The 24,122-nt window shown below is 43.2% G+C and overlaps 1 protein-coding gene across 3 annotated transcripts; it reads right to left on the reverse strand.

Annotated features, from left to right (window-relative positions):
- Positions 1-1,792: 1,792 nt before the first annotated feature.
- Positions 1,793-23,997, reverse strand: WDR86 (WD repeat domain 86). 3 transcript variants are annotated; one of them, XM_017746788.1, is made up of 7 exons: positions 23,474-23,965; positions 20,612-20,753; positions 18,922-19,161; positions 18,729-18,837; positions 9,508-9,643; positions 4,883-4,986; positions 1,793-2,957 (listed from the first exon to the last, which is right to left on the reverse strand). In XM_017746788.1, the coding sequence occupies exons 1-7, from the start codon at positions 23,634-23,636 to the stop codon at positions 2,739-2,741; spliced, it is 1,113 nt and encodes a 370-aa protein (XP_017602277.1). In that variant the 5' UTR covers positions 23,637-23,965; the 3' UTR covers positions 1,793-2,738. The 3 variants fall into 3 exon arrangements, with proteins under 3 accessions (XP_017602277.1, XP_008641352.1, XP_017602278.1); XM_008643130.2 differs by having other exon boundaries at positions 18,729-19,161; positions 23,474-23,964; XM_017746789.1 differs by lacking the exons at positions 1,793-2,957; positions 4,883-4,986; positions 9,508-9,643 and adding exons at positions 12,477-12,917; positions 13,574-13,670 and having other exon boundaries at positions 18,729-19,161; positions 23,474-23,997.
- Positions 23,998-24,122: the final 125 nt, after the last annotated feature.

The following is a 24,122-nucleotide window of genomic DNA, read 5'->3' on the forward strand; positions in this document are numbered from 1 at the left end:
TTCCTGCTGTGTAAGCGCTCTTCTGCGCCGGGAACAGACATTGCTCTGCCTGGCAGCTTTGCTTGGACGTGGTTTATTCGCTTTCCATGGCTCCACGCTCTCGGTAGAGGGAGCCCAGGCCCCGTGCGGAGCCGGTGGGAGCAGGGAAGCGGCCGCGCTCTCCACTTACAGCCAGAACAGCAACCGTGTGGTGACAGTGTCTCCTTACCCGGCACTTACCGACCAGGAAATGAGGGCTTGAACTGCTGTGGCACTGCAGGGAGCAGGGCTGTGGCCTGCACAATGACTGCTCGGCTGCAGCAGCGGGGAGTGGTTTTCATACGGATTCCCTCAGCCAAGCACAGCAAAAAGCAGGCAGTGATTACACTGTTAAGGAATTATTTGTATTTCATTCTTCTGTATCAAGGCAAGTGCTATAAAAATTGAGTGGCTTTGTATCTCTACCCTGAAGGCTGAAGGATTGCCAAGCCAGCACTATGAGCTTCAGAGGGAAAGCCAGCTCCAGCACCCATTATACAGTGTTTCTTTACAGGCCAGCACTGAGGAACCTCTGGACAAAATGCAGAGCAAAAACAGAATAGAGAAAAGAATTTCAAATTGAAAACATGCCAGTCATGGATGTAGTTTTAACAAGAAGGAGGTGGAAACATAAAAATTTACTCCTTCCTTCCCCAGCCTCCTGGCATGCTGGCATTGCCTGCCAGCCTCTGGGCATGCACTGAAGGCAGCATTGGGCTGCAGAGGCAGCAGTTCTCCTCTGAAGTGGCTTGCACAGCAAACTGGCAGCGACAACTTCAGAAGGGAAGGTTTGTCCTTGGGGAATTTAAAATTAGCATCATAACATGCAGTGCTTGTCAGAGCAGCCATTCATCAATGATGTAACTCTGCCATCGAAGTTGTAAGTGATCAGCAGGGCAGGAGGCATTGGCTGAAAGCTGTAAGTTAATTTTGACCATGTATTTGGAGGCACTGATATGTTTAGCAACAGGCAGAAGTGGTAATGACTCATTAATTCCACTCTTTGAGATCTCTCTCTGCTGATTGCATATGCAGCTGCTGTATGCCCAGATTGGCTCTTGTGTCTCAGGTAGTGCGTGTGAAGTTTTAAACAGAAAATACAGCCCAGGGGGTCTGAGCAACTCTGTCCATCTCCTAAAGGCTTCCTATTTAGTGTTGTCCTCAGAAGCAAAATACAGTCAGCTGCATGGCAAGCCACCACCAGCTCAGAAACGTGTCACTGAGATACAATGACCAGCCTGAGAGGGTTACAGTGGAATTAAGTCTGCACAATGCAGATGACCTCCCAAATCAGGCTCTTGGTAGGCATTTCACATAATTTAAATGCTGTTTCCTACTAGATGTGGAAACCTGTCAGGTAAGAACTACCCAAGCTGCTTAGGAGGAGAGCAGGGTCTGTGATGGGCCTGGCCCACTGACACAGTGTGACACAGTGGCATCTTTGTGTGCCAGGTGACACCAGGGCAGCACTGAGTAAGGGCTCAGCACTCTCTCATCCCTGCTTTCCCTTAAGTCTGTGCTTTTGTGTCTGGTGACTCCTTCCCCTGATAGGGGAACTGAGCTTTGGCACTCTGGTGCCTCCTGGGAGGCAGGACAGTTCCACACATATCCAACTCCAACCCTAGCAGAGAGGGGAAGGCAAGAAATGTTTCCAAAAATCTATGTGAGTTTTTTTCCCCATATTCCATCCATTCTTAACTGCTGTGCTTCTGCAGCCAGGCCACACCCCCTCTCCCCCCCATATATGAGACAAAAATAAAAACTAGACAGTCAGTTGTCTGTAGATACCACATGTTTATTAATCCATTCTAAAAAAGGATTACAGCAGTTTTATCTTGCTGTAGTACAGAATAAATAAAGCCATAAAAATAAAAACATGTGGTTAGATATTTTTGTACTGGTTCTACAAAGAGCGATATCTGCAAATAGAAAAATAAAAGAACCCTTGGTAATTCATGGCTCAGTGGTTATCAGAGAAGGATGAACCTGGAAAAAGACTGGGAAAACTCTTGAGTTTGACTGTTTATCCAATGCTACTGGCAACCTAGCAAGACACAGCTTTGGGAGGAGGAAAGACAACACAAGGTCAGCAAATAGGGCTGAGGTTTAGCTTGTTCTGTGGCTTATGTTTTGTTAAAAAAAAAAAAAAAAACAAATTAATTTCTGTCCTACTACTCCCAGCTTCCCAGAGAGGTGTCTAGTCTGCTTTAAACTCCTGCTGCAGAGCCAAACCCTCCTGTGCTGGCCTTGTCAGCCAATGCCTGACCCAAAGGTCAGCTTGAAGATGGAATTCAAGGCCATCTTTCACTGCAGGACACGTTTCACTGCCACACTGGGCTGAACAGGGGTCATGGGAGCGGGCAACAGCAATGGCAAAACATCTCATTAGGCACTGGGCAGCCAGAGATGAAACACCTCTGTGCCTGAGGGAATTGACATCAGCAGCCATCAGGAAAGTTCCTAATTGCACACACAGAGTGGTACCTCACCTGAACCACGCTGCCTCCCCTCCCAAGCCCAGAGCTGCTCAGCTGAGTCATCTGCAGCCACAGGATCTGACCTGAGTCCATTTGGCAGCCACAGAGAATCCTGGCTCCTCACACAGAGGTTCAGGCAAAGCCACTTCCCATCTCTTTCCAAGTTCTGGTTTACATGGACACAGTGGTGCAGAAAACAAAAGGTTCAGCTTTGCTCACTGACATAAAGCCTGCTCTGGGCAGTCACATCAGTTCAACAGCCTCGTGCTCCCCATTCTCTTGCTGTACCATACAGCCAACTTTATTGTTGAAGAGACGAGAGAGACTCCCCTTCTGGGAGCTCCTGCCCTGCACAGACCTCTCCTTCTTCAAGCGTCGCTTATTTCTCTTGCATATTCCCCGGATGTCCCAAATCCGTAGTGTGCCATCATGGGAAGCTGTGTAGAGCAGCTCGTTGTGGATCTGGAACAACAGGGTCACACTTAATACCGAGCCATACGGCTTGGAATCGGCACAATCAAACTGTCAAAAGTCAGAGCAAACACAGCTTGATCCCAACACTTAGGCCTGAGCTCATTGCAAGAGTCAGTATAAATTATCACAAAAGCTGCTGAAGTGGGATGAGACATTACCAAGTCAGGACTCATTTCTCAGCCACTTCACAGAGCCATAAACAACAAGTTATTTATAACCCAGACCCTCTAGAAAAGCAATGGAGAACTAAACCCAGTGTCAGAGCAGGCTGTGGCTGGGAATTTCTGCACTGTTTTCAGACTGCTGGTTTTGATGTGGAGCTTAAGTAGGCACCAAAATCATCATCAGTGGACAGCAGGGGGTTCTGCAATGCTTCCGTTCTCACTTCCCTTTCTCCTTTGCAGTAAGTTATAAGTACAATTCCTCCTTCAAACTCCACTGTTCTTCAAAGCCTGCAGTAATTTAACCTGGATTCACTGCTGTGGTTTCATTTCCTTTATGAACCATTTGCTGCTGTTGGTAATGTTCCCAATTGTCCTCATCCTGCCCTGGAAGCCAGAAATCAGTCTTGATGATCTTCCTGTTCCTGCATCAGTCTTGTCCCCGCCGTGGGTACTCTGTGCCAGCCTGCCCATGCTGTGACAGTGAGCATCCCCCTGGCTTACATGAAGCACCCCACAAGCACCCCACCCCTCATCCAGCTCTCCTTAATATACTTAAGATCACCTTAAGATTGCCACTTCTCAGTGCTCTCTCTTCCCAGGTTTTATTGCCCCTGTACAGCTGGAAATTAAGTTACAAAGAAGAACGCAAAGCCAAGCTTTGGTCTTGTCTATTCTTGGGGCTGCCCAGGGTGATTCTATCAGGTACTCCCCAAACACATCCAGGTGCCCACCTGCTACACAGCAACTGCCCGGTACTGGGAGTTTGAAGTTTAAGATCATACAGCCCCTTGCTAAGTCAGAAGAATATACATGAGAAAACCATATTTACAACTTTATGTGCTTGGGATCAACTCCAAAAGAAATTTTATCTCCTCTCTTTTTCTTTGGACTGTCAGCCTGCCAGAATTACCAACGTCTCACACTGTTAATGAAAATCTTCATTCTGCACACAGCTTATACTGAGTTCCCAAGGCAGAGAGCTGCAGGTTCTTAGAGTGGCTGCTTCATCTCTGGAAGTGTTCAAGGCCAGGTTGGAAGGGGCACTGAGCAACATGGTCTCGTGGAAGGTGTCCCTGCCCGTGGCAGGGGGGTTGAAATGAGGTCCCTTCCAATGCAAACCCCTCTAAGATTCCATGGGTTTTGCATGGCCACCAAGGATTATTAATTCCTCCTGTTTTAACTATTAAATGCCAGTCTCACTTGAGCCTAGACAATATGCAAACATTAACTTTCAGTTTTTAGCCAGAAGCAGAGACTCCTCCATTTGCCTGGCAGGATGTGGGTCAGATATCACTGCTGCTTCAGACTGTTTAGGGATGCCATGCCCCAGGGCGGTTCGGGGGATGATGCTAGAATTATTCTGCCTGCATAAGGCAGGAATTTCTTTTCCCCTTAGAGCACTGCAAACACTTATCATTAGTGTCTTGTAATGGAAAGGGTCTCATGAGGCTGGAGTCCATTCCATGCCTCACAAAGCATCAGTTCATCTGTCTCAGTTCTCGTGGCTGCTTATCCAACCTGACCTGAAAAATCCCTGATCCCAGACATGGGGTTGTCCCTGGGGACTTATTCTGTGGTTTCACTTATTATTATTAACAAGCTTTTGTAAAACTACATACAGAATATTCAAGTCTTATCCTAGAACAACATCCAATCCAAGACACACAGAACAGTCAGCCACACCAGTTCCCACAAAAAATGAGGGAGCAACCAAAAGGAAGAAACCCCACCATGAAGCCCCTTCCTGACCTGGATACAGTTGATGATGAACTTGTGTCCTCGGAAGATCTTCTGCAGGACTCCACTCCTGGAATTGAAAGCTCTTGCACAGGCATCACCACTTCCTGTGAACACTGACACACAACCACACAGCACAGCCAGATGTGAGCAGCCACGTGAGGTCAGTTCATACAAGTTCATAAATGTACCTAAAACCAGCTCCCAAGGGACCATGACATATCATTTTGATTCTCTCCTCAGTCAAACCAGATCATTTTTATTCTGCTGACCCCAGCATGCTTACTTTCAGCTGTATTTTTCAAAACACTGAACTGTCTTCAGACTGAAGTTCCTACACACACCAGCATTTCACTCCACACATTCAAGTATCTATTTCTGCTCTTCACTTCCACAGATGTCTCCCTGCCTAAACGTGCCTCAATAATTCTAAGTAGGCAATTTATCTCAAGTCTGGTTTTAAGGATTTCCACTCAACCTTTCATTTGTTTTGCCAGAGTTATTTACAGCTTTCCATTCAGTACTCCAGTGTCTCCATCACTTCTGCTGCTACAAGTGGGGCAGGGCTGGGGTAACTAAATTGAGCATGACCAGGAATGTTGGCTATTCATCAGGTTTCCTTAGAGTACCTTACATGTTGAAAGAAAAATTTCTCAGCACTTCAGGATCTTCAGATCAGATCGCCACAACTGGTGCATCCAGAAACTGTAAGGCCATGTTAATATTTAGATTTTGTACTTAGCAATATGACCAAAAAGGAGCCCATTTTTCTGCTTTAAAGGTTACAAACTCTCTTTATAAACACTCACTTTCCTTCAGTTAACCCAAACTCCTCAAGTTTATCTAGAGAAAAATATTTCAGAGCTGCAAAAAGCAATATATTCACTGGTCCCTGCATTTCATGTCTTTGTAAAAGCCACTAGCATGGAAAGAGTTTTACAAAACTGGAGTGCCTGAAGGCAACAGATTCCTTATCTTTTGGGAGAAGTCAGGGACTGAATCTCTAAAGAGGGGTGAAAAAATTATCATGGTAGTAAATTCAGGACTACAATAACAGATGAGAGAACAGACTATGTACTGCCACGAGCTTTTTAAATTCAAATGAAACAGCAGGGAGCTGGGCACGTCATGGGTGCACCTCCAAGAAACATCTGGATGTGGAAAATCAATGTCACTTTATATGGGCCACTATAATTCAATTTCCAGCAGAGTCCTGAAAAAGCATCATGTCCCACTCTGCAAATGAGTAACAACAAAGTAAAGCAGGGAACAGGTACTGATTTTTTTCCCAGTGAATGGAAATCACTTAATTCTGTTACAGACATGACGGGAGTAGGAACCAATTAAGAGCTGTTTTCACTATGCAGCTGCCAGTTTACTTCAGCTATCAGGACTTTGCTTTTGACAGACATCCTTTATGTCTTTTGAACTGTCACTCTAGATTTAGGAAGTGTCTCTGCACCTCTGAGTTTCAAAGAAGAGCTGTTGATCTAACTCAGATTTAGCATTTAAATATATACTTATATATACCACCTGTGAAATAAACAACAACAACAAAATAAAATTAGTTTTCATTTTTTACTTAATTTTCATAGATCCTTGGGAGAACAGTTTTGAAACATTCCCCTGGAACTTTTGCAACATGAAAAAAATATAAACCACATTAAATTTTTAACAGCTGTGCACATACTTCAAGAGAGAAATAATCAACATATCATTAAATAAATTAGATTGAGAACCAGCTGTAATATTCCCCATGCTATTAATTACACAAGCAGAAAAGCCACTGGAAACACATTTTGAGGATTTAATGCTTAGTTTTCACATCTGTCTGGACTCCCTGTACTCTATAAAGTGATTTTGGAAACCGACATGTATTTTTCATCTTTCTTCAACTCTATTTTCTTATTTAGACCACAAACTCTTTGGGGCAATGAGCCTTTGGGCACTGATCAGAGAGAAAGCAGAAGAATTAAGATCTTCTAACAGAAAATTACCACTTCTTGGCTGAGATGTATTTTTTCATGCACTGGTGCAAATGTGACATAAACCATAACAAATATAATTTATACTGAAGCGTTTTCTCCACATTTTTAAAAGACAGTTCTGATCCGTCCCAGGTGAAGTGACAGAATTTTAAGCTACACTAGTTCCAACACTGGTATCCAGTAAACATCTCTTTATAATTCCAATTCTACCAAAATTATTAGATAGTGTGGAAATAAGTAATGGATGCACCACAATAATGCAAGCAATCATACTATATAAATTAATTTTAAGGGGAAATTTCCTCTTTCATTAATTTAAATGCATATAGTGCATTCAAACAAATCCCTAATATTTTTCTAGAGCACTTTTTCTACCCTTCAAGTGGAACAATTCGATACTCCCTGTTTCACACTTTTAGTATTTTTGCATTTGATTTAAATTGAGATCTTAAATAACTCTGTGAACTCTTCTATCACACTACCAGGATGTTCTTCACAGATCTGACTAAATGCAGCAATATTGTCTTTATTTTAATTTAAAAAAAGAGTGTTGTGGAAAAATAATGTATGTGTATGGCAGGGACAGGGTGGTAGAATGAGGGGGAAGAGAGAGAAAGCTGCAGAGCTGATGGTGGTGGCATCAGATAATGAAACTTTTGTTTGAGCTAAAACTTTCTTTTCTTTACAGTCTGGTCTAGTCTCTACTGCTTGCATGAAGAGTAGGATCAACACTGAAGAAATGCAGCTCTGGAGGTTTCATTACTGAAGGAGACAGTCTCCATCTCCCACCCCAACACAAACGTTCCTCACAGGATCAGGCAAATACCAACTTAGCACAGTTAGCTCACCTTTGGCTAGTCTTGACAAATTCAATATTTGGGTTTGTGTCTTTATAATGAAAAGGGGGCAAACACACAAACACACAAAATCATTGGTATTTTGTCTACCAATGATCATCCTGGATTACAATTTCTGGTTTCATTTCCCTTGCTCTACCTGCCTGCATCTTGGAGCAATAATAACTTCAAGGTGCAGTGTAGGTTCAGACCCTTTCCCCTTCCATTTCAGCCTTCTAGCCAACTGCAGAAGCTGAAATCAGCAGAAATTACTACTTGCAGGTAGGGGAGAATGGGGTAGTTCGTCCATGTAGGTGAGGAGAGCTGAAATAACCATAAATTACAAATAAATAAATTACAAATAAAAGCGGTGATGTGGGACTCATGCTGAAAGGAAGACCAAAAAAGGTTTCCAGACTAAAATTCTACCTCTGGGCTTGGTTACATGCTAAGTTTCCAAACATAATTAAGAAATCAATTCAGTTACTGGTTTATAAATGTAGTGAGGAAAGCATGGTGCCAGACAACTGCCACTAACTGTGCAGGTACAACTCTCTGCTAACGTGCACCATCTTGCATCTGTCAGCCATTTATCACCATCACACTGAGAAGCTGCCAAAAGAGAGATCAAAGCCCAGATAGCAACCATTCATTTAGTGTGTTGTGTTCACTTCATAGCTGAAGTGCAGAAACCAAAATCAGGAAAGCACTGTGAATGCCTAGGTTAGTTTAAGACATCCATAGCCATCTCCTTCAGGGTAGGAAAGAAGAAAAGGAGAGAAGAAGAAAAGGAGAGAAGAAGAAAAGGAGAGAAGAAGAAAAGGAGAGAAGAAGAAAAGGAGAGAAGAAGAAAAGGAGAGAAGAAGAAAAGGAGAGAAGAAGAAAAGGAGAGAAGAAGAAAAGGAGAGAAGAAGAAAAGGAGAGAAGAAGGAGAGAAGAAGATCTTTCTTGGGAAGCAAGTGAAGGCACGTCAGGTCCAACACCAGAGGCAGGATAAGACCAGGATGACACAGAGAGAGGTTCACTGATAAAAACAGAAGTGCTGTCTTGCAACCCAAACCCAGACATGTAGAAGGAAAGCCAGCACAGAGAGGGATTTAAAGAGGGAGGTTTGATGGTCAGAACATACTGTTGTGTCAGCAATAGACACTGATGTACAGAAACCACTGTAAAGAGTGAAAGTGGGAGAGCTGAGTCCTGAACATTACTAAGGCAAGCACTGCTTGGCTACTGGAGAAAGTTGGTTTGGGGAACAAATCCATGAATGGGGACAGGTAATGGGAAAAAACTTGTGGAAAATGAGTCTAGGAGAATGTCAGAGCCTGAACAGGAAGCCTAACAGTTAGAAAGGAGCAGTGAGCATCGGAGGTGTGATTCTGGTTTAGGACAGGGTGTTACACAGAGTCTACAAGGCAGCAGAGGCTGGCACAGGGCTGTGTGTCCAGCAGCAGCAGCACTTTCTGTCCCTAGCACACAGCAGAAGCAGGTGACAGACACCAGACTAGTGAGGTTAAACCACAGCTACACAAACAACCCCCAGACAGCTCAGGATTTAAGCCACTTCCCTTGGCAACAAAAACAACAGAACTGCCTCTTCATTTGTGAGAAGAGGGAGGTGGAAAATGGAGGGAAGGTCTAAGCTTCCCACATGGAGTGGTGCAGCAGTTTGGTACTGAATGTAAACATGCTGGAGTTGAAAAAAAGTGACAACTTCACAAGCATTCAAAATTATTCTCCATTAACAACCTTCAATCAAAGACAAACACTGAAAAGAGACTGGAGGGGGCTGGACAACATAGGAAAGGCAACTTACAGATCCCAGCATGGTATTTCAAAGTGCTAACGCTGTGTTTGTGAGCCTTGTACGTCTGGATCCGCTCCCCAGTGTCTACAAACCAGCACTTCACTGTCCTGTCCGCGCTCCCCGAGTACAGGTGACGATTCACCAGCTGAGGGGAGAGAAAAACACATCAGCAATGGCCTCTCAGGCACCTCCATGAGAGAGCTGCACTGAAGGGACTCATCCCAAGTCAGTTTCCAACTCAACAATGAGCAACAAGCTGCACCTTGAAACAGAGGGGTGGTGAGCAAACCAACCTTGAGTTCCTCACAGTCGCATCTCCCACTGACTTCTGGGTCTTAAAAACAGCTCCCAGCTTTGAGAACATAAAAATTTAGCCCTTCTGCTGATGCCAGCAAGCAGGATTCCAGGGAGCTTAACAATGCTAACCCTACTTCCATAATCAGTTTCATTACTAAAGCCTCAAAAAACCCCCAGCAGTGCAGTTTCTGCAAAGCATATTTGACAAGAATTCTTACCAGACTGTAAGTTTTAGTTACAATAAAAAATTCAGAACAATTCTGAGTAACAAAAAAAAAAAAAAAAAGGAAAATTAAAACTAAAATCCTACACACCATAAACCAGGGCTTACGTTTATCATCACTCTGCACAAGTCAGTATTTGGAATGACTAGCTCTTCCTTGAAACTGTTCTGTATCTACATTTCCACAAGTCTTTTCAGACTGTTATTGAATGATTAAATAATTAACCATCCTGCCACAGGTTTTTAAAATATCTTCAAGCAGATTGTCTTCTGCTCTGTGTTTCCCAAAGAAGAACAGTGCCTCATTGCACCAGTCATCCTGCCCATTGTGAGAACTCACTGGTGGGGAGGATGGGGTTTGTTCCATACAGACAGGACAGGGAATGACAAAAGGAAGGATTGCAGTTGGGGAACAGAGACAGAGAGAAAATAACTGACCTGTGCAAGACTAAAAAACCAGCCAGTGCACAGTAAACAAACTACACCGAGCCTGGAAGCTCAGCAAGGAAAAACTCCACAGTGCATAGAAAAATCTGGCATTCTCTGTCTGTGTAAAGAAATCAAACTGAAGGTTTTCACAGCTATTGCTCTGTAGAGCCCAACCCCTGCTGAAGGCAGCCAGTCACTGCAACACCTGGCTGTAGTTCAAGGTAAGTTTTACAGACTTGCAGCAACCTCTGCATCACAGGGATGGAGACACAGGAGGGAGAATCCTGACCCCCCCACCAAGGAGTGGAATTTGCCTATGGAACAATGAATGGTACCTTGTCTGCCCCCAAACACACACATCAGAAGGTCCAAATGACCAGCAGTGCACAAACCCCTGATGCTTCTCTGGTATCTCCAGGAAACCAACAAATGACAAACCAACTTGTCATGGTCTTGCTTGTAGGGCACTTTCAAGAGCTGGTTCTTCTGCCACCTTAGATTTGGTCCCCACTCTTTGCATACGCTGTATCTGTAAGGTTGGAATGTTGTTCATGCTCTTCCATCTCCACTCCCAATCCAAAAGGGAAAGACCCCATTCCCAAAAGGCATCAAAAGTGAGCTTTGTACAAAACAACATTGCCCTGTGTTACAACAATGAAAAAAAACGTTGAGATACGAAGCATTACAGTGATGGGATGGTGATAACCCACACAAGAAATGTGTGCAGGCAGACCAAGAGGCTCCCTGGCCACAGCTCCCACCAGCCCAGCTGGAGCAGGACATGCCACACATCCTCCCAGCAGAACCTGGCCTGTGGGAGAGATTTCATACCTGAATGCCAGGAGCTTGTAAAGCACAAACCACTGTAAAAAGCCAGCAATACTTTGAAATGTCACTTCCTATTACTTTTAAGCTGTTTTAGGAACAGCATTAATACGGCATCTCCATGAGGAGAGAGAGCGAATGGCCAGCGGCACTAACAAAACCGAGAGCCACAAGTTAGCCTGAGGAAGGACTTTTAAATTTCAGTCTCTCCCTGAATGGGCATGAAGAGCATTGTCATGTGCACCTGCTAAATGGAAGAGGATGCTCTGAGGCAAGATCCTGCTGTGTGGTTCGTGGCCAAGTGTTGCATTTCTTTTTTAGACATCTTGCTAGCAGCATCAACCCGCCCACTGAGCAAGGAAAAACACTAAATTATAACCTCCTGCAGGTAAATGCCACTCTGCATTAATGGTACATTAGGTTAGGCCGCTTCATTTCTACATTTAAGTGGGTGTATCAATGCCAAAGTGAAACAAGAGAGCTGCAGCTTGCCTGGATTTGCTAATTTGTTAGATATAAAAATGTATTAAATTATGTGGACTTACTCAGGTAATTTATAGCACCAGGATTTTAAGAGCCTTAGAATCACAAAATGGTTTGGGTTGGAAAGGACCTTAAAGATCATCTCATTCCAAACCCCTGCTATGGGCAGGAACACCTCCCACTAGACCAGGTTGCTTCAAGCCCCATCCAAGCTGGTCTTGAACACTTCCAGGGACAGGGCCACGGCGCAGCCACAGCTTCTCTGGGCAACCTGTGCCAGGGCCTCCCCACCCTCACAGCAAAGAATTTCTTCCTAATATCTAATCTAAATCTACCCTCTTTTAGTTTAAAACCTTTCCCCCTTGTCCCATAACTCCATGCCCTTGCCCAAAGTCCCTCTCCAGCTCTCTTGGAGCCACTGGAAGGGGCTCTAAGGTCTTCTCCAAGCCTTCTCTTCTCTTCTCTTCTCTTTTCTCTTCTCTTCTCTTTTCTCTTCTCTTCTCTTTTCTCTTCTCTTCTCTTTTCTCTTCTCTTCTCTTTTCTCTTCTCTTCTCTTTTCTCTTCTCTTCTCTTTTCTCTTCTCTTCTCTTTTCTCTTCTCTTCTCTTTTCTCTTCTCTTCTCTTTTCTCTTCTCTTCTCTTTTCTCTTCTCTTCTCTTTTCTCTTCTCTTCTCTTTTCTCTTCTCTTCTCTTTTCTCTTCTCTTCTCTTTTCTCTTCTCTTCTCTTTTCTCTTCTCTTCTCTTTTCTCTTCTCTTTTCTCTTCTCTTCTCCAGGCTGAACAACCCCAACTCTGTGCTTGTCTCCATAGCAGAGGTTCTCCATCTCTCTTCAGCATCTTCACAACATCCTCTGGACACGCTCCAACAAATCCATGTCTCTCTGTGCTGAAGACTCCAGAGCTGCATGCAACACTGCAGGTGGGATCTCACAAGAGCAGAACAGAGAAGAAGAATCACCTCCCTTGACCTGCTGCCCACACTGGTTTTGCTGCAGCCCTGGATATAGTTGGCTTTTCAATGTCTGAGAGCTGGTGAGATGGTCAGCACATCAACCATTTCCATTACATTCAAAGCCTTTCTGCTGCTCCATGAAACACTTCTGTGCACCTTCCTCCCCCTCACCAATTTAAGCAGGTGAGCACAGTAGCAAAGGATTCTCAGCCCTGCATGGAAAAGGAAATATTAACAGGTTAAACTATCTACCAGATGCCACAGACTGAGCTTGCAGCAGACCCAACAGCAAAATCCAGGGTAGGCTCTGACTGTCACACAGCCCCTCATTCCCATGGCATTTTTATAAAACAGCATGAAATGGCTATCAGTGGAGAAAGCCATCAAGAGCTCTCAGCTCAGGCTGAAGTTGCAAATCAGATATGCCTTTAGTGACATGATAGGCATGATCTCATCCAAGTTGGTACAGATTTCCACAGCTAAGATAGTCCCCATACAGTCACTGTGGTCTAGGACAATTCCTCTCTCTCATCCTGAGGCACATCTGAAACAGATCATGCCTTAAAACTTGCTATTTCTCCTTCCCAACAAGGACAACCTTCTCAGGTGTAGCCAGATCAATTAAGGCAAGATCACTCCTCCTTCACTTGACTTAAGATAGGTCTAGCTTACAACTCCAGCCTAAGTTACAACACTTCAGATATCTGCATTTAATCTGTATTTAAAATAATAATCATCATCACTTTCTGTTCCCCCAGCCAAAGCACCTTACAAGCTGGCCTCACACTCTGTGGTTTAAAAACATTTAGTAGACACAGTTACATATTCCAGTCTGTGACTGCCCAGAGAAGAGGTGGTATTTCCAAACCTGTATTTTCCTTGGCTGGCTTTTGAGCACTTGGTTCACTTTGGCCAACTGCCCAACAAAGCTCTTGACACAGAAAACCATGGCCAGGCAAGGACACCTGTGGCAGAGTGGACAACACAGAACAGATTTGCAGCTCAGATACCAATGGGCTGAGTGGACATTTCAAACCCACACAGCTTCAAAAACATTAAAAACCTGACAACAGTTTGATGCCCAGTTCTAAAGCCTCAGCTAGACAGCAGAAAAAAAACCATTGCATTGATATTTGCAATTCTTGATTGTTAATTTTTCTCATTGCTATGAGAGATTTTGCTTTGAATGAGATGAAACACTGAGACGTGAATGGAGCAAATTTGTCTTAACCCTCGGGCCAAAGCACTGGAGATGTAACTCCATGTCATTCCATGAAAAGGTTCAGTCAAACTGCCTGTGAGTTGCAGAGTAATAGCAGTAGCAAAAGACAAGTTGTAAACACTTCAGTAGTTACAGGTCTCATTAATAAGAAAAAGCTTGGTTGTAGCCCCCAAATACACCAGAATTTTAATAAAAAAACTAATTATCACATCCAGGGTTGGTCTCTCAAGACAATCACAACCCTGTTGCTTCACAAGCTTGGCTGAATGGATAAATGCAGCAGCTTAAGACAATTTCTACCCGTAAGAATGCCAAAAATATCTGCAAAAGAGCTGTTTAGCAGGTATTTCAACCTTACAGGAATGGACTTTGCCCTCCCAATTAACCTTTGCTATAAGAAACAATTTTTAAACAGCCAAGGAGAGGCAATTGGTTCTCCAAAGAGATTTGGACACATCCTTTTGCTGAGGGTCACTGCACTCAAACTGGCTCCCATGAACTCCAAGATGAGTTCACATCAGCAGCCACGTATCCCATCACCACCTTATTCTTCTCGTGGGGGTCAGTGTTCCTACAATCTGGAATTTTGGTCTTCTGTTCACAGCCACTTCTAAGTCCAAAATCACCAAGCTGGACCAATCTCAAGTTACAACTATGTAAGGCTTGGGCCGAGTTAAGAGTTTCAGGATCCCATTCAAACCACATCCATTTTAACGAGCTAACAAACTCCCTGTGGTCAAGAAATTGTTGGCACTTTTTTTCCTGAGAATCCATCTAGAATGAGCTCTCTGGGCTGGCTGTTAAGAGAATGTTTTTCAACTTTTTTACCGCAGTGCAAAGTGATGGCCCAGAAACATGTTTCATTCTTAGAGGTGTTGCACACCTTCACATTCCTCTCATTCACATCTTCATCCTCTGATGCAACAAATACAAACACAAATTATGAAAAAATCCGTGCACTTAATTTAACTGGTGTGGCAAGAAAACATTTCTTTACCCCACATGATCACAACAGTTAAGCACATAAACAGAGTTCAGGCAGCGGCTTTGTTCAAAGCATTCTTTTCTTCTAGTCAGCTTTAAAAGGCAACTGAAGGGAATGGTCCAAACAAAGGATCTTTTGCAGGAAAACCAGAAGCAAGTCTTTGCCCACTCATGTTCATGTTCTTCAAAAGGGAGTTTTCTTGCAAGAATGTTTGCTGTAGGATCCAAGCTAAATTCCAAGCTGGATCATTTCTCTCTGCCAGCTTTGGGCAGCACAATTTTGATAAATACTTGGAGGCAGAACAATCAGCAAGGACAAAGCAATCCTTGTGAACAGTTTGCAAAGCTTCTTAGGAGAGACATTTAGAAAAACATACACAAGTAAATATTTAAATCAGGGTTATTCAGCCTATTGCAGGCAGTCACATTAAAGAAAATGCATGTTTGATTTTAATTGCAAATATTGGCCTTTAGCCAGGCCTGAAATTTTTAAGTGGAAGAATGAGCATGAGCTATGTGATTACACTCAGCCCACCCTTGCTTTTTCCCATCACTTCCTATAAAATCTCATTATTGGCTCTTATACGAAGAGGGAGCTCCCAAAACAGCTGCTGTACTTTGTCTGCCAAGCTATCAACACACCACAGGAGAAGGAGAGAGAAGAGTTCTGGCTGCTCCACTGCGAGTTACCTTGCCTGACTGGGAAAGTCATGTAATCAATGCTGCCAAAGCACCTAACATGGACCCAGTTCCCACTGCAGATAGAAAGCCTCCCAGCAGAACCTCTCTCTGTGCAATTCAAATGGTGGAAGGAAGAGAAAAGTGGTATTATCACAAGCTGCAGAACTCCTTTGGCAGCAGAGCACACACAGTGGGTTCAGCTGGTCACCTTCACCAGATTGACTCCTGGACAGCAGGACAAGCCTGGGGAATATGAACAGCTCACCCTCATCTCTCCCTTGTCCAGAACCACCAAGGATAGGGCACAAGGGAAAGACCAAAGCTCACCAACACTTTCTGTTCTGCCATGCTAGGTAAGAGTTGTTTCCAGGCTCCCCTACTTACACTACCTGGCAACAACACCTTAAAGGATCTTCAAGCAACTGGGGAACATTGAAAATCTGAACGTGTCTGGAGCATCACTCCCCGGCTTTCCACACACCAGCACTGCAGGAAGCAGCGTGGAAAACATGGGTGTGCTTTATGGCTATCTACCCAGAAAACTCCTTCAAGAAGCTCCAGGAATTTCCATTCACTGCTACAGCAACACTATTGGTGTTTACTGGAAAGTAATGGGAGATGACTGGAACAGGCCAGACGTAATTTGCAGAAGTTCAGAACATCCCGGGGCATTCCTGTTAATAACAGCTTTTTAAAGTTGGGGAAAATATGGTCTCAATATCCAAATTTTTCCTGATCTGCGTCCAGGATGAGGAATCACATTGAGTATTTCTCAAACTTTTTGAAAGGTCACCCTCCCTTAGGGATCTTTACTTGAATAAATAAAATGAAAAGAAGTCTCTATTTTTCTTTTCCTTTTTTTCTCCCCACACAAGCACTGTACCACCCAGAGAACAGGTAACTGCCTTCAATTCCTGGTACCAACCCAGCTCCTCCAGGACAGGAGAGTGAAAATCGGATGTAATTAGCAGCTCACTGTTGCACTGAAGAAAACAAATTACTGTCATCAATTAAAACTGCTGGCTACTGTAAGCAAATCACAACTACCTCTGAGTCCTCCTGACCCAGGGTCTAAAAAACACCATTCCAACTCACTGCCAGATTGCAACACTGTCACCAGGAAGCCTGAGGCAAAAAAGGCCCCCAGCACATATTGAGAACAAAACAAAAATAGTAATAAAAAAACCACCTCTATTCAGGAAGTTTCCTTTCTGTTGAAACATCTTTGTATGGATTCTGGTGATTGACCCCTTTCTAAAAGAATGAAAATACCATGTGGGCTGTGCTGAGTGGCAGCCAAGTGGAACAGAAGGGATAGTGTTGAACCCAGAAAAGCAGAGAGAGGAATTAGGAAAGATCGACAGCCCAAAGCTATTCAACAGCAGTGACTGCTTAAGCTGGGATAAGTTTGAGAGGCCTGAACACTAAATGCTCTCTGTGGGGGCTGTTTGTACTTCAGCTGGACCCTCCCAGCCCCACACATTAACTGGTGATGAGAGAAGTGAGGGGCTACCATATCAAGAAGATTTGGCCAGGGCTGTTGCCGACACAGTCTTGGCAGCAGCAGCAGTCTTGTGTACTCTGAATTGTTCAGGTTTTCCAAATAGATGTATTGGTTTTGCTTTTCTTCTCCCGTACAAGAAGTTCTGTTTGTTTAAAGCCATTGTTTAACTGTGCTCACAAGCATTGCTCATTCCTGAGCATTCAAAGGGCGTAATTGAATTTCCCAGGCTTCTGGGAGAGGTCAAGCCAGTTTTGTGTAACAATTTTAGCAAGAACCCAATTAAATTAAAGCAACCTCTGTTGTTGACAATCTGTGCCTTGGAGAAGGGTTACAATTAAACAACAAAACATAGCGTGACACTAAGGACAACAACAGATTTACTTCAGCATCCTCAGAGTACATTACTACAGTATCATAAAAATAAGGTTTAACACTGAGAATTTATCCAAGCAAGACAAACATTACTCCAGGGCAATACGATTTTGTGGGGGCTTGGTTTTTTTTCCTTTCTAAAACTGAAGGAAAACAGAATTCCTTCAGTACTGCTATGTTTTTAGTCCACTAGTGTCAGCTGTAACTACCTTATTTAGAAACAAAGGCAACTTTTACTAAAGAGCTGTTAAAGATACATCCTGCAGCCTCTGTAAGGGAAAAACATTTATGGACAGCAAACACAAACAGGGAGAGCAGCGAGAAAAACTACTGTCATTAACTTCAGTCAGACACATACATGTATAAACATTTATGCTGACCTGAAACTGAGTTACAGACCATCAGGTACTCTCTTTAAATACACTATTAGCATTTTCTGGTGGATAATGAGTGTACAGGATAAGTGCTTGTGCGATAGTTTCCCTCTCGCTTCATCTGCCTGAACTCCTCCTCTTCCCTGCAACATTAACAAACCTGGCAGCATTCAACAGAAAAATACTGCAAACAGAAAAACAGAGTATAGTTTTTCAGATCACATTACATTTTTTCCCCTCTCTCCTCCATCATTTCCTGATTTCTCTCCCCCATGCTCTGCTTTTCTTTTCCATTTTCCTTGCCCGTTTTCTTGTCTTGGCCATCTGTTTCTCCCTTTCTTCTCTCAAATCATGTCTGTGTGGTCTTTAATGTAGGATTTCTTTCAGCTTTATGCTTTCCTATTACCTTTTGCCCACAGTTTTGGGTTGGGCTTTGGGTTGGGTTTTTTGAAGTTATCTGGCTTACTCTGAGTGTTTTTCCCGTCCCCTTTTTAAGTTACCTGACCCTGTCCCTGTTTATTTGCTCAGGTTATTATCTTCATAGTCTGGTGATAGTGAGCCTGATTACACAATCCCACTCAGATGAACAGTGCTCTCAGCACACCTACTCATGAGTTCCACAACCTAGTGGGATTTATATAGATATTGAGCTAGAAGTTAGACCAGGGCAACCACTAGAAGCTAAGAGGAGATCAGAAAGTGTTTTAGAGAAAGAGGGTTTGCCTCAAGACCAGAGAGCACTATTCTTTTGTTACTACATGAATATTTAAGCTCACCATTTATAACCTGTCTCAGAAGAGCTTCTTTATGAATGAAAAGACACCTGAGACCCACATGAGTTAAGACATAGACACCCAAAGGCTCTCAAGGAAACCTCTGCCCTTACCTCTAGGCAAATTACTGATCCTTGGTGCTCTTTGAAGACTTTCAGCTGCTCTCCAGTGACAATATTCCAGGTCCTGATGGTGTAATCCGTGCTGCCAGAGAACAGCTCCCTGTTTGGTGCATCAAGTATAAGGCATAAGACGGCCCCAGTGTGTCCCAGCAGGGTCTGGTAGCAGCGCCCGCTGGACACCCACCAGACCTTCACAGTGCAGTCCGTGCTCCCTGTCACCAGCAGGTCCCTGCTCACTTTCTCCTCCTCCTCCTCTTCCTCCTCCTCTTCTTCCAGCACATCCCTGGAGGAATAGTGAGCTAGAGTCAAGACACAGTTCCGATGGCCCCGGAACTCCTGGATTTGTTTCTCTTTGTCCACACTCCAGCAGCGGGCTGTCCTGTCATAGGAGCCACTGAAGAGATAGTCCTTGGCAACCAGGATTCTGCAAAAAATAAAGTTTGTGTGTATGAACAGTATTGATCTTTTTACATAACCATCTTTTGTCCCAATTTCAGTGCCAAGTACCCCAAAGTATGAAACAGCAGCATGAACATAACATCTTTGGCATTTTTAAAAACCAAACACTTCCCTGTTTCTACTTTTAAAATTGAGATCCCTCATTCAGGTACACTGATGCAGATATTTTCACACTATAGCACTGTAAATTTGAGCATTTTGTTTTGCTAAAATCCCTTCCATCTGGGATTATGAACTTTCTTAAGTTATATATAATACCTAGAAGTTTGTTGTGTTGTTTGGTTTGGGTTTGTTGGGTTTTTATTTAATTAATTAATTTTTGGTAATTATTAATTTATACTTCTTTATAAAAAATTATTTAAAAACAGACCTATGACAATAACTTAGAATTAGAACAATAACAACAACACAGCAGCAAAACAACATTCCAGGAATCTGAACTATAACTGACAGTGTGAAAATAGCCATCTTTCCATCATCAAGTAAGGAGACTGCAAGAAAAAAAAATACACCTAATTTCACTTATTTCGGGATCTCAAAAAAGGTAAAGCAAGAGCACCCCACTTATTACATAAGTGAAGAGCAAACCAGAGTTTACAGCTCAGGAATTCAGCTTCCTGGGCCTTCAAAATAATGAGTTGTAGCTGCACAAACATACAATAACAGAAAAATCTCTACAGTTCATCTTTCCAAACCAGAGATAGAGAACATCCATAACTTGCCTTCTTTGTCAGCTGAGCTTGGTCCTCTGGAACCTTTCAAACAGGCAACAAAATCATATGAATGGGGAACACATTTCCCATTTGCTGATTCAAGCAAAAATCAGGCCAGTGCCAAAACACAGAGCCAGCCTTCCCAACTATTTACAGAATCTCGCTACATATCAGATGTGTTTTGAGTTTAGAAAGGAACTAAAAAGCCCACATGCCCACAAGAAAAGAAATGTTAAAAAAATACCAATCTTTGACTGCTCTATTTGTCATTAATTAAATCCAGTCCAACTATTAATATGCACTTCAGATGGACAGGCCAGTAAGCCACACACAGTAAGTTTATTATTACTTCATTTGCCCAAACAGAAATAATAATTACAGAAAAATCCTGACTTTATCCCTCTTGCTGACACAAAAGCTTGCCACAATGTTTTTAAACCTATTTATCAGAAGCATCTGTTATCAATTGGATAATTTCTTCTGGAATTTCTTTCCTAGACCTGGATTCCATTCCCCTGCTGTGTGCCTTTCATTTCTCTCCTATCTGTGTCAGCAGTGTTGCTAGAAAAACTAATCACTGCAGCACAGAACATGAACTCTGGGGTTTCCACAGCCCCTTTTATGAGTGCAGTAATGGGGAACTGCAGTGAAATGATAAAATGTGTGATAACAGATGACAGAAACATGAGGGGAGAACCCCACCTGTTGACAATTGATGTGTGGCCTCTGTAAATGGCCAAGCACTGCCCGGTCACTACGTCCCACTTCCGAATGGTGTGGTCAGCACTGCATGTGAAGGCAGCCTCGTTCTCCAAGTGGCAAAAGGTGATGTAACTTTCATGTCCTAGGAATAACAAAGGAAATCAGTCACTGTGCTTGTAGACTAGTCCAGCTCTTCACCTTAACCAAAAGAAAAATACAAACTAATGTACCAAAACTCCAGTTTTAAATGCACCACTGTGCTCTTCACATTTAAGGATTTGTGTAAAGCACAACCATTTCAAGTCACAGCAGAAAAATTCACTGGTATCAGGATTAAGTGAAAGAGTAAAACAGTACAGTTCCACCAATCAGGTAAATCAAACAGTATTATAAAAATGCAATGAACTAAACTAATATCAATATAATAAAACTCAGACCAATTAAGTTTGAAACCAGTAGAAAACGAGCTTATTTTTTAAAATTAAAAAATGCTTTTTCTTCCTTCTTCTGAAATCAGGGAGAAAAAGGCTGCATTTCATCCCAGCCCATTTATTGTCAGGACACAAACAGTCATAAATCAAAGCACGAAACTCTGAAAAAATGACCTGAGACTTACCAGCAAGTTTAATTTCATTGTCCAGGCAGAATGAAAAGCAAACAAAAAAACATATCAGGTAAATAGTTAGCCAATTCTTTCTTCCACCATGACTAATAACATGAATAAACACCAGAATTTTCTAAATATCACTATATCTTCAAGAAAATTACACAGAAAGAATAAACAAGAGCACAATTGTCTATACAGTATTCAGAGTACACAGAGATTCTACAGTTACAATAAAAACAGACACAACCACTGGTCTAAAAACATCCCACTGACAAACAAGGCAATGCCAGAGAAGAGGAAGCAATATTACCACCTCAAGCTTTTGGTGCTGCTTAGCAAGATATGTCATTTTTCTATTGCAACAATAAATGCACCACATTTAAAAATCACCTTAGGATTCAAGTCCCAGCTTCATCCAAGACCTCTTGTGTGAAATTGCTGTCACCTATCTAATCATTGGACTACTATTACCTTGAACCCTTGTGTTTTAACATTTAGACTGTAAGCTTTCAGGAGCAGAACAGTTTCCTCTTAAGTCACTATTACAAGAGTGACAGTTATGGTTGAAGTTGGTGGACCCTACTGTGACTTAAATACGATCCTTTGAGAAAAAAAAAAAACTAAGAAGGGCAAATGTGATTAAAGAGAGACAGATGGACAAAGGTATTAGAAAAACAGAATGTTGTAAAATAAAGAGATGGTAAAAAAACAGAGGGAAAGAAGACTGCCCAGTAAAACAGTTTCACTGACTGCAAAAAACAGATTTCACTACAACTCCTATAGTTCAAAAGCCTTATTGTAGTTCAAAAGCAAACAAGTATCCACACTACAAACATATGGCTTGTTTCCTCTAAAGAAAATTCATCAGATGCCAAAAATTAAACAGATCATCAGGGCTATAAGCAAAACTACACTCATTCTCCCATATTTGTGAAACTTTCTGCAAAGCAGCCTGAATGGATCAGGTTGAAATCACTGGGATTTTTCTTACAGCATCTTGTAATCCAGCTCTGAGATGAAAATAGCACCTTGGTTACTGCACCAAAGTCTGCCAGTCAGATTTTAACCATCAGTCATACCCGACCCACACACAGGATGCCAAAACCTTGTGGCAGACAAGGTTTGGTGCTGGTCTGGCCAAAAGCAGCCACCACACAAGTCTACTGGTTGTGCTGTGGTAGAGCTTGAAACTGCACTAGAGATACAGGTTTATCAGTAATTATAGCTTGTAAAACTAAAATTGACACGACAACTCTGTGTGCGCAAAAGTATAAAATACATACAATTATCTGATTCGACTGACAGTTAACAAACCACCCAGCCAACCACCTTCTTCAGAGTTTACCCTAAACACTGGCACTACTGGCAGATTCCATAATAATGAATGCTATCCAATACATTTCTCTTTCTAGTTAAAAGTTAATTAGTGGTTTAAAAGGATTTCTAAGCCTAAAGCAAATGCAGCGAGTTTTCCAGAAGCTAGAACCATGGCAGGATGTGGGGAAAAAAGACAATACTCCATAGTGAAAAACAAGCAAGCAAGCAAACAAACAACAAGGAAATCACAGCAATGTGATCGGTTCTTTGGAAGAAAAAAACATTAGAAATTCCAAATTTAACAGCTTTATTTTTTCTGTATGAAAAGAACATGAGTGGGAATACAAACATCTTTATCCTATATCTAGATGTTTGCATGACCACCGGGTCTACAGAGGTTTTTTTTCTTTTCAATTACTAATATGCTAGTCTAAGGATAATAAATTTTGTTTAAGATGCAAAATGAATTGAAACTGAAAAAGCCCAGCAATTAACATTGCTGTGTGTCAAATGAGGAGGGAAAACAAAAGTAACCTATTTTAGCAAGGTTCCTTTCCAGACCTCTGGGTCAAGGGGTTCTAAATAAAGACCACCTGGAAATGAGATGATTAAAAGCACAGGAAAAAAAAAAAAAAAAGGGGGGGGGGGGAAGAGAATAACAAAAAGTAAGTCAGTATTGTTTCCCAGTGTAAAACAGGGCTTCTAGAAATTGACATAAGTTAAACAACTTCGCACACCCTGAGATAAAAGGATCCGTGCATTCAGTAGTGCTGGTAACCTGTTTTGGGTTGAAACAGCTCCTGCTTCACGTTGCTATAATAAACACCAAAACAAGCAGGATTTTGGCTGCCCGGCAGGGACTGAAAGAGACCAGAACATGCTGTGTGGCCTGTGCCATGCTTCAGACCCAAACCCCAGGCGAAAAGCCGCTGCCGTACCTTGGAAGTGTCCGTGGCACTGGCTGTCGGCGGTGCTCCAGAGCCGCGCGGTGCCGTCCTCGCTGCCCGTGAGCAGCCGCTGCCCGTCGGGGCTCAGGCTCAGCCAGTTGATGCCCCCTTGGTGATCCGTGCAGACCTTCACGGCCGAGCCGCTGTTCCCCATCCCGGCGCAGATCACGGGCGCTCTGCAGCCCCCAGACCGTGGTCGGGACCTCCGGCCGTGCCCCACAGACAGACTTCTGCCATTACCTCAACTCCGGAACATCAGCGCAGCAGTCCAGGCTCCTGCACATGGACACAAAGGGGGAACGGGAGGGCGCGTTAAATCATTTCATCTCTCCCTGGATGCATCGTTTCCTCAGCCAGGATGAGCCGAAGCTATTGAGCGCCTGTTTCCCCGCAGGATCCGAAGCCCCACGGCGGCAGACGGGCGCACGCGCTGCGCGGGGTGCCCTTTGCATGGGCACCGGGGCACGTTCAGCCCCTTGCGGGGACTCAGCCCGGGCGGCGGTACCGCTACCTGGTGCCCTCGCCGAAGCTTCTGCTTCTTAAAGCAATCTTAGGGCTGACTTGGGGCACGCCGAGGAGGCAACGCCTCCGAGATGGGAGCCCGGGCTCAGGCGGCCCCCAACCCCCCGGGCTACCGCCA

This window comes from Corvus brachyrhynchos, unplaced genomic scaffold, assembly GCF_000691975.1.
Source record: "Corvus brachyrhynchos isolate BGI_N302 unplaced genomic scaffold, ASM69197v1 scaffold18, whole genome shotgun sequence".
Taxonomy (NCBI): Eukaryota; Metazoa; Chordata; class Aves; order Passeriformes; family Corvidae; genus Corvus; species Corvus brachyrhynchos.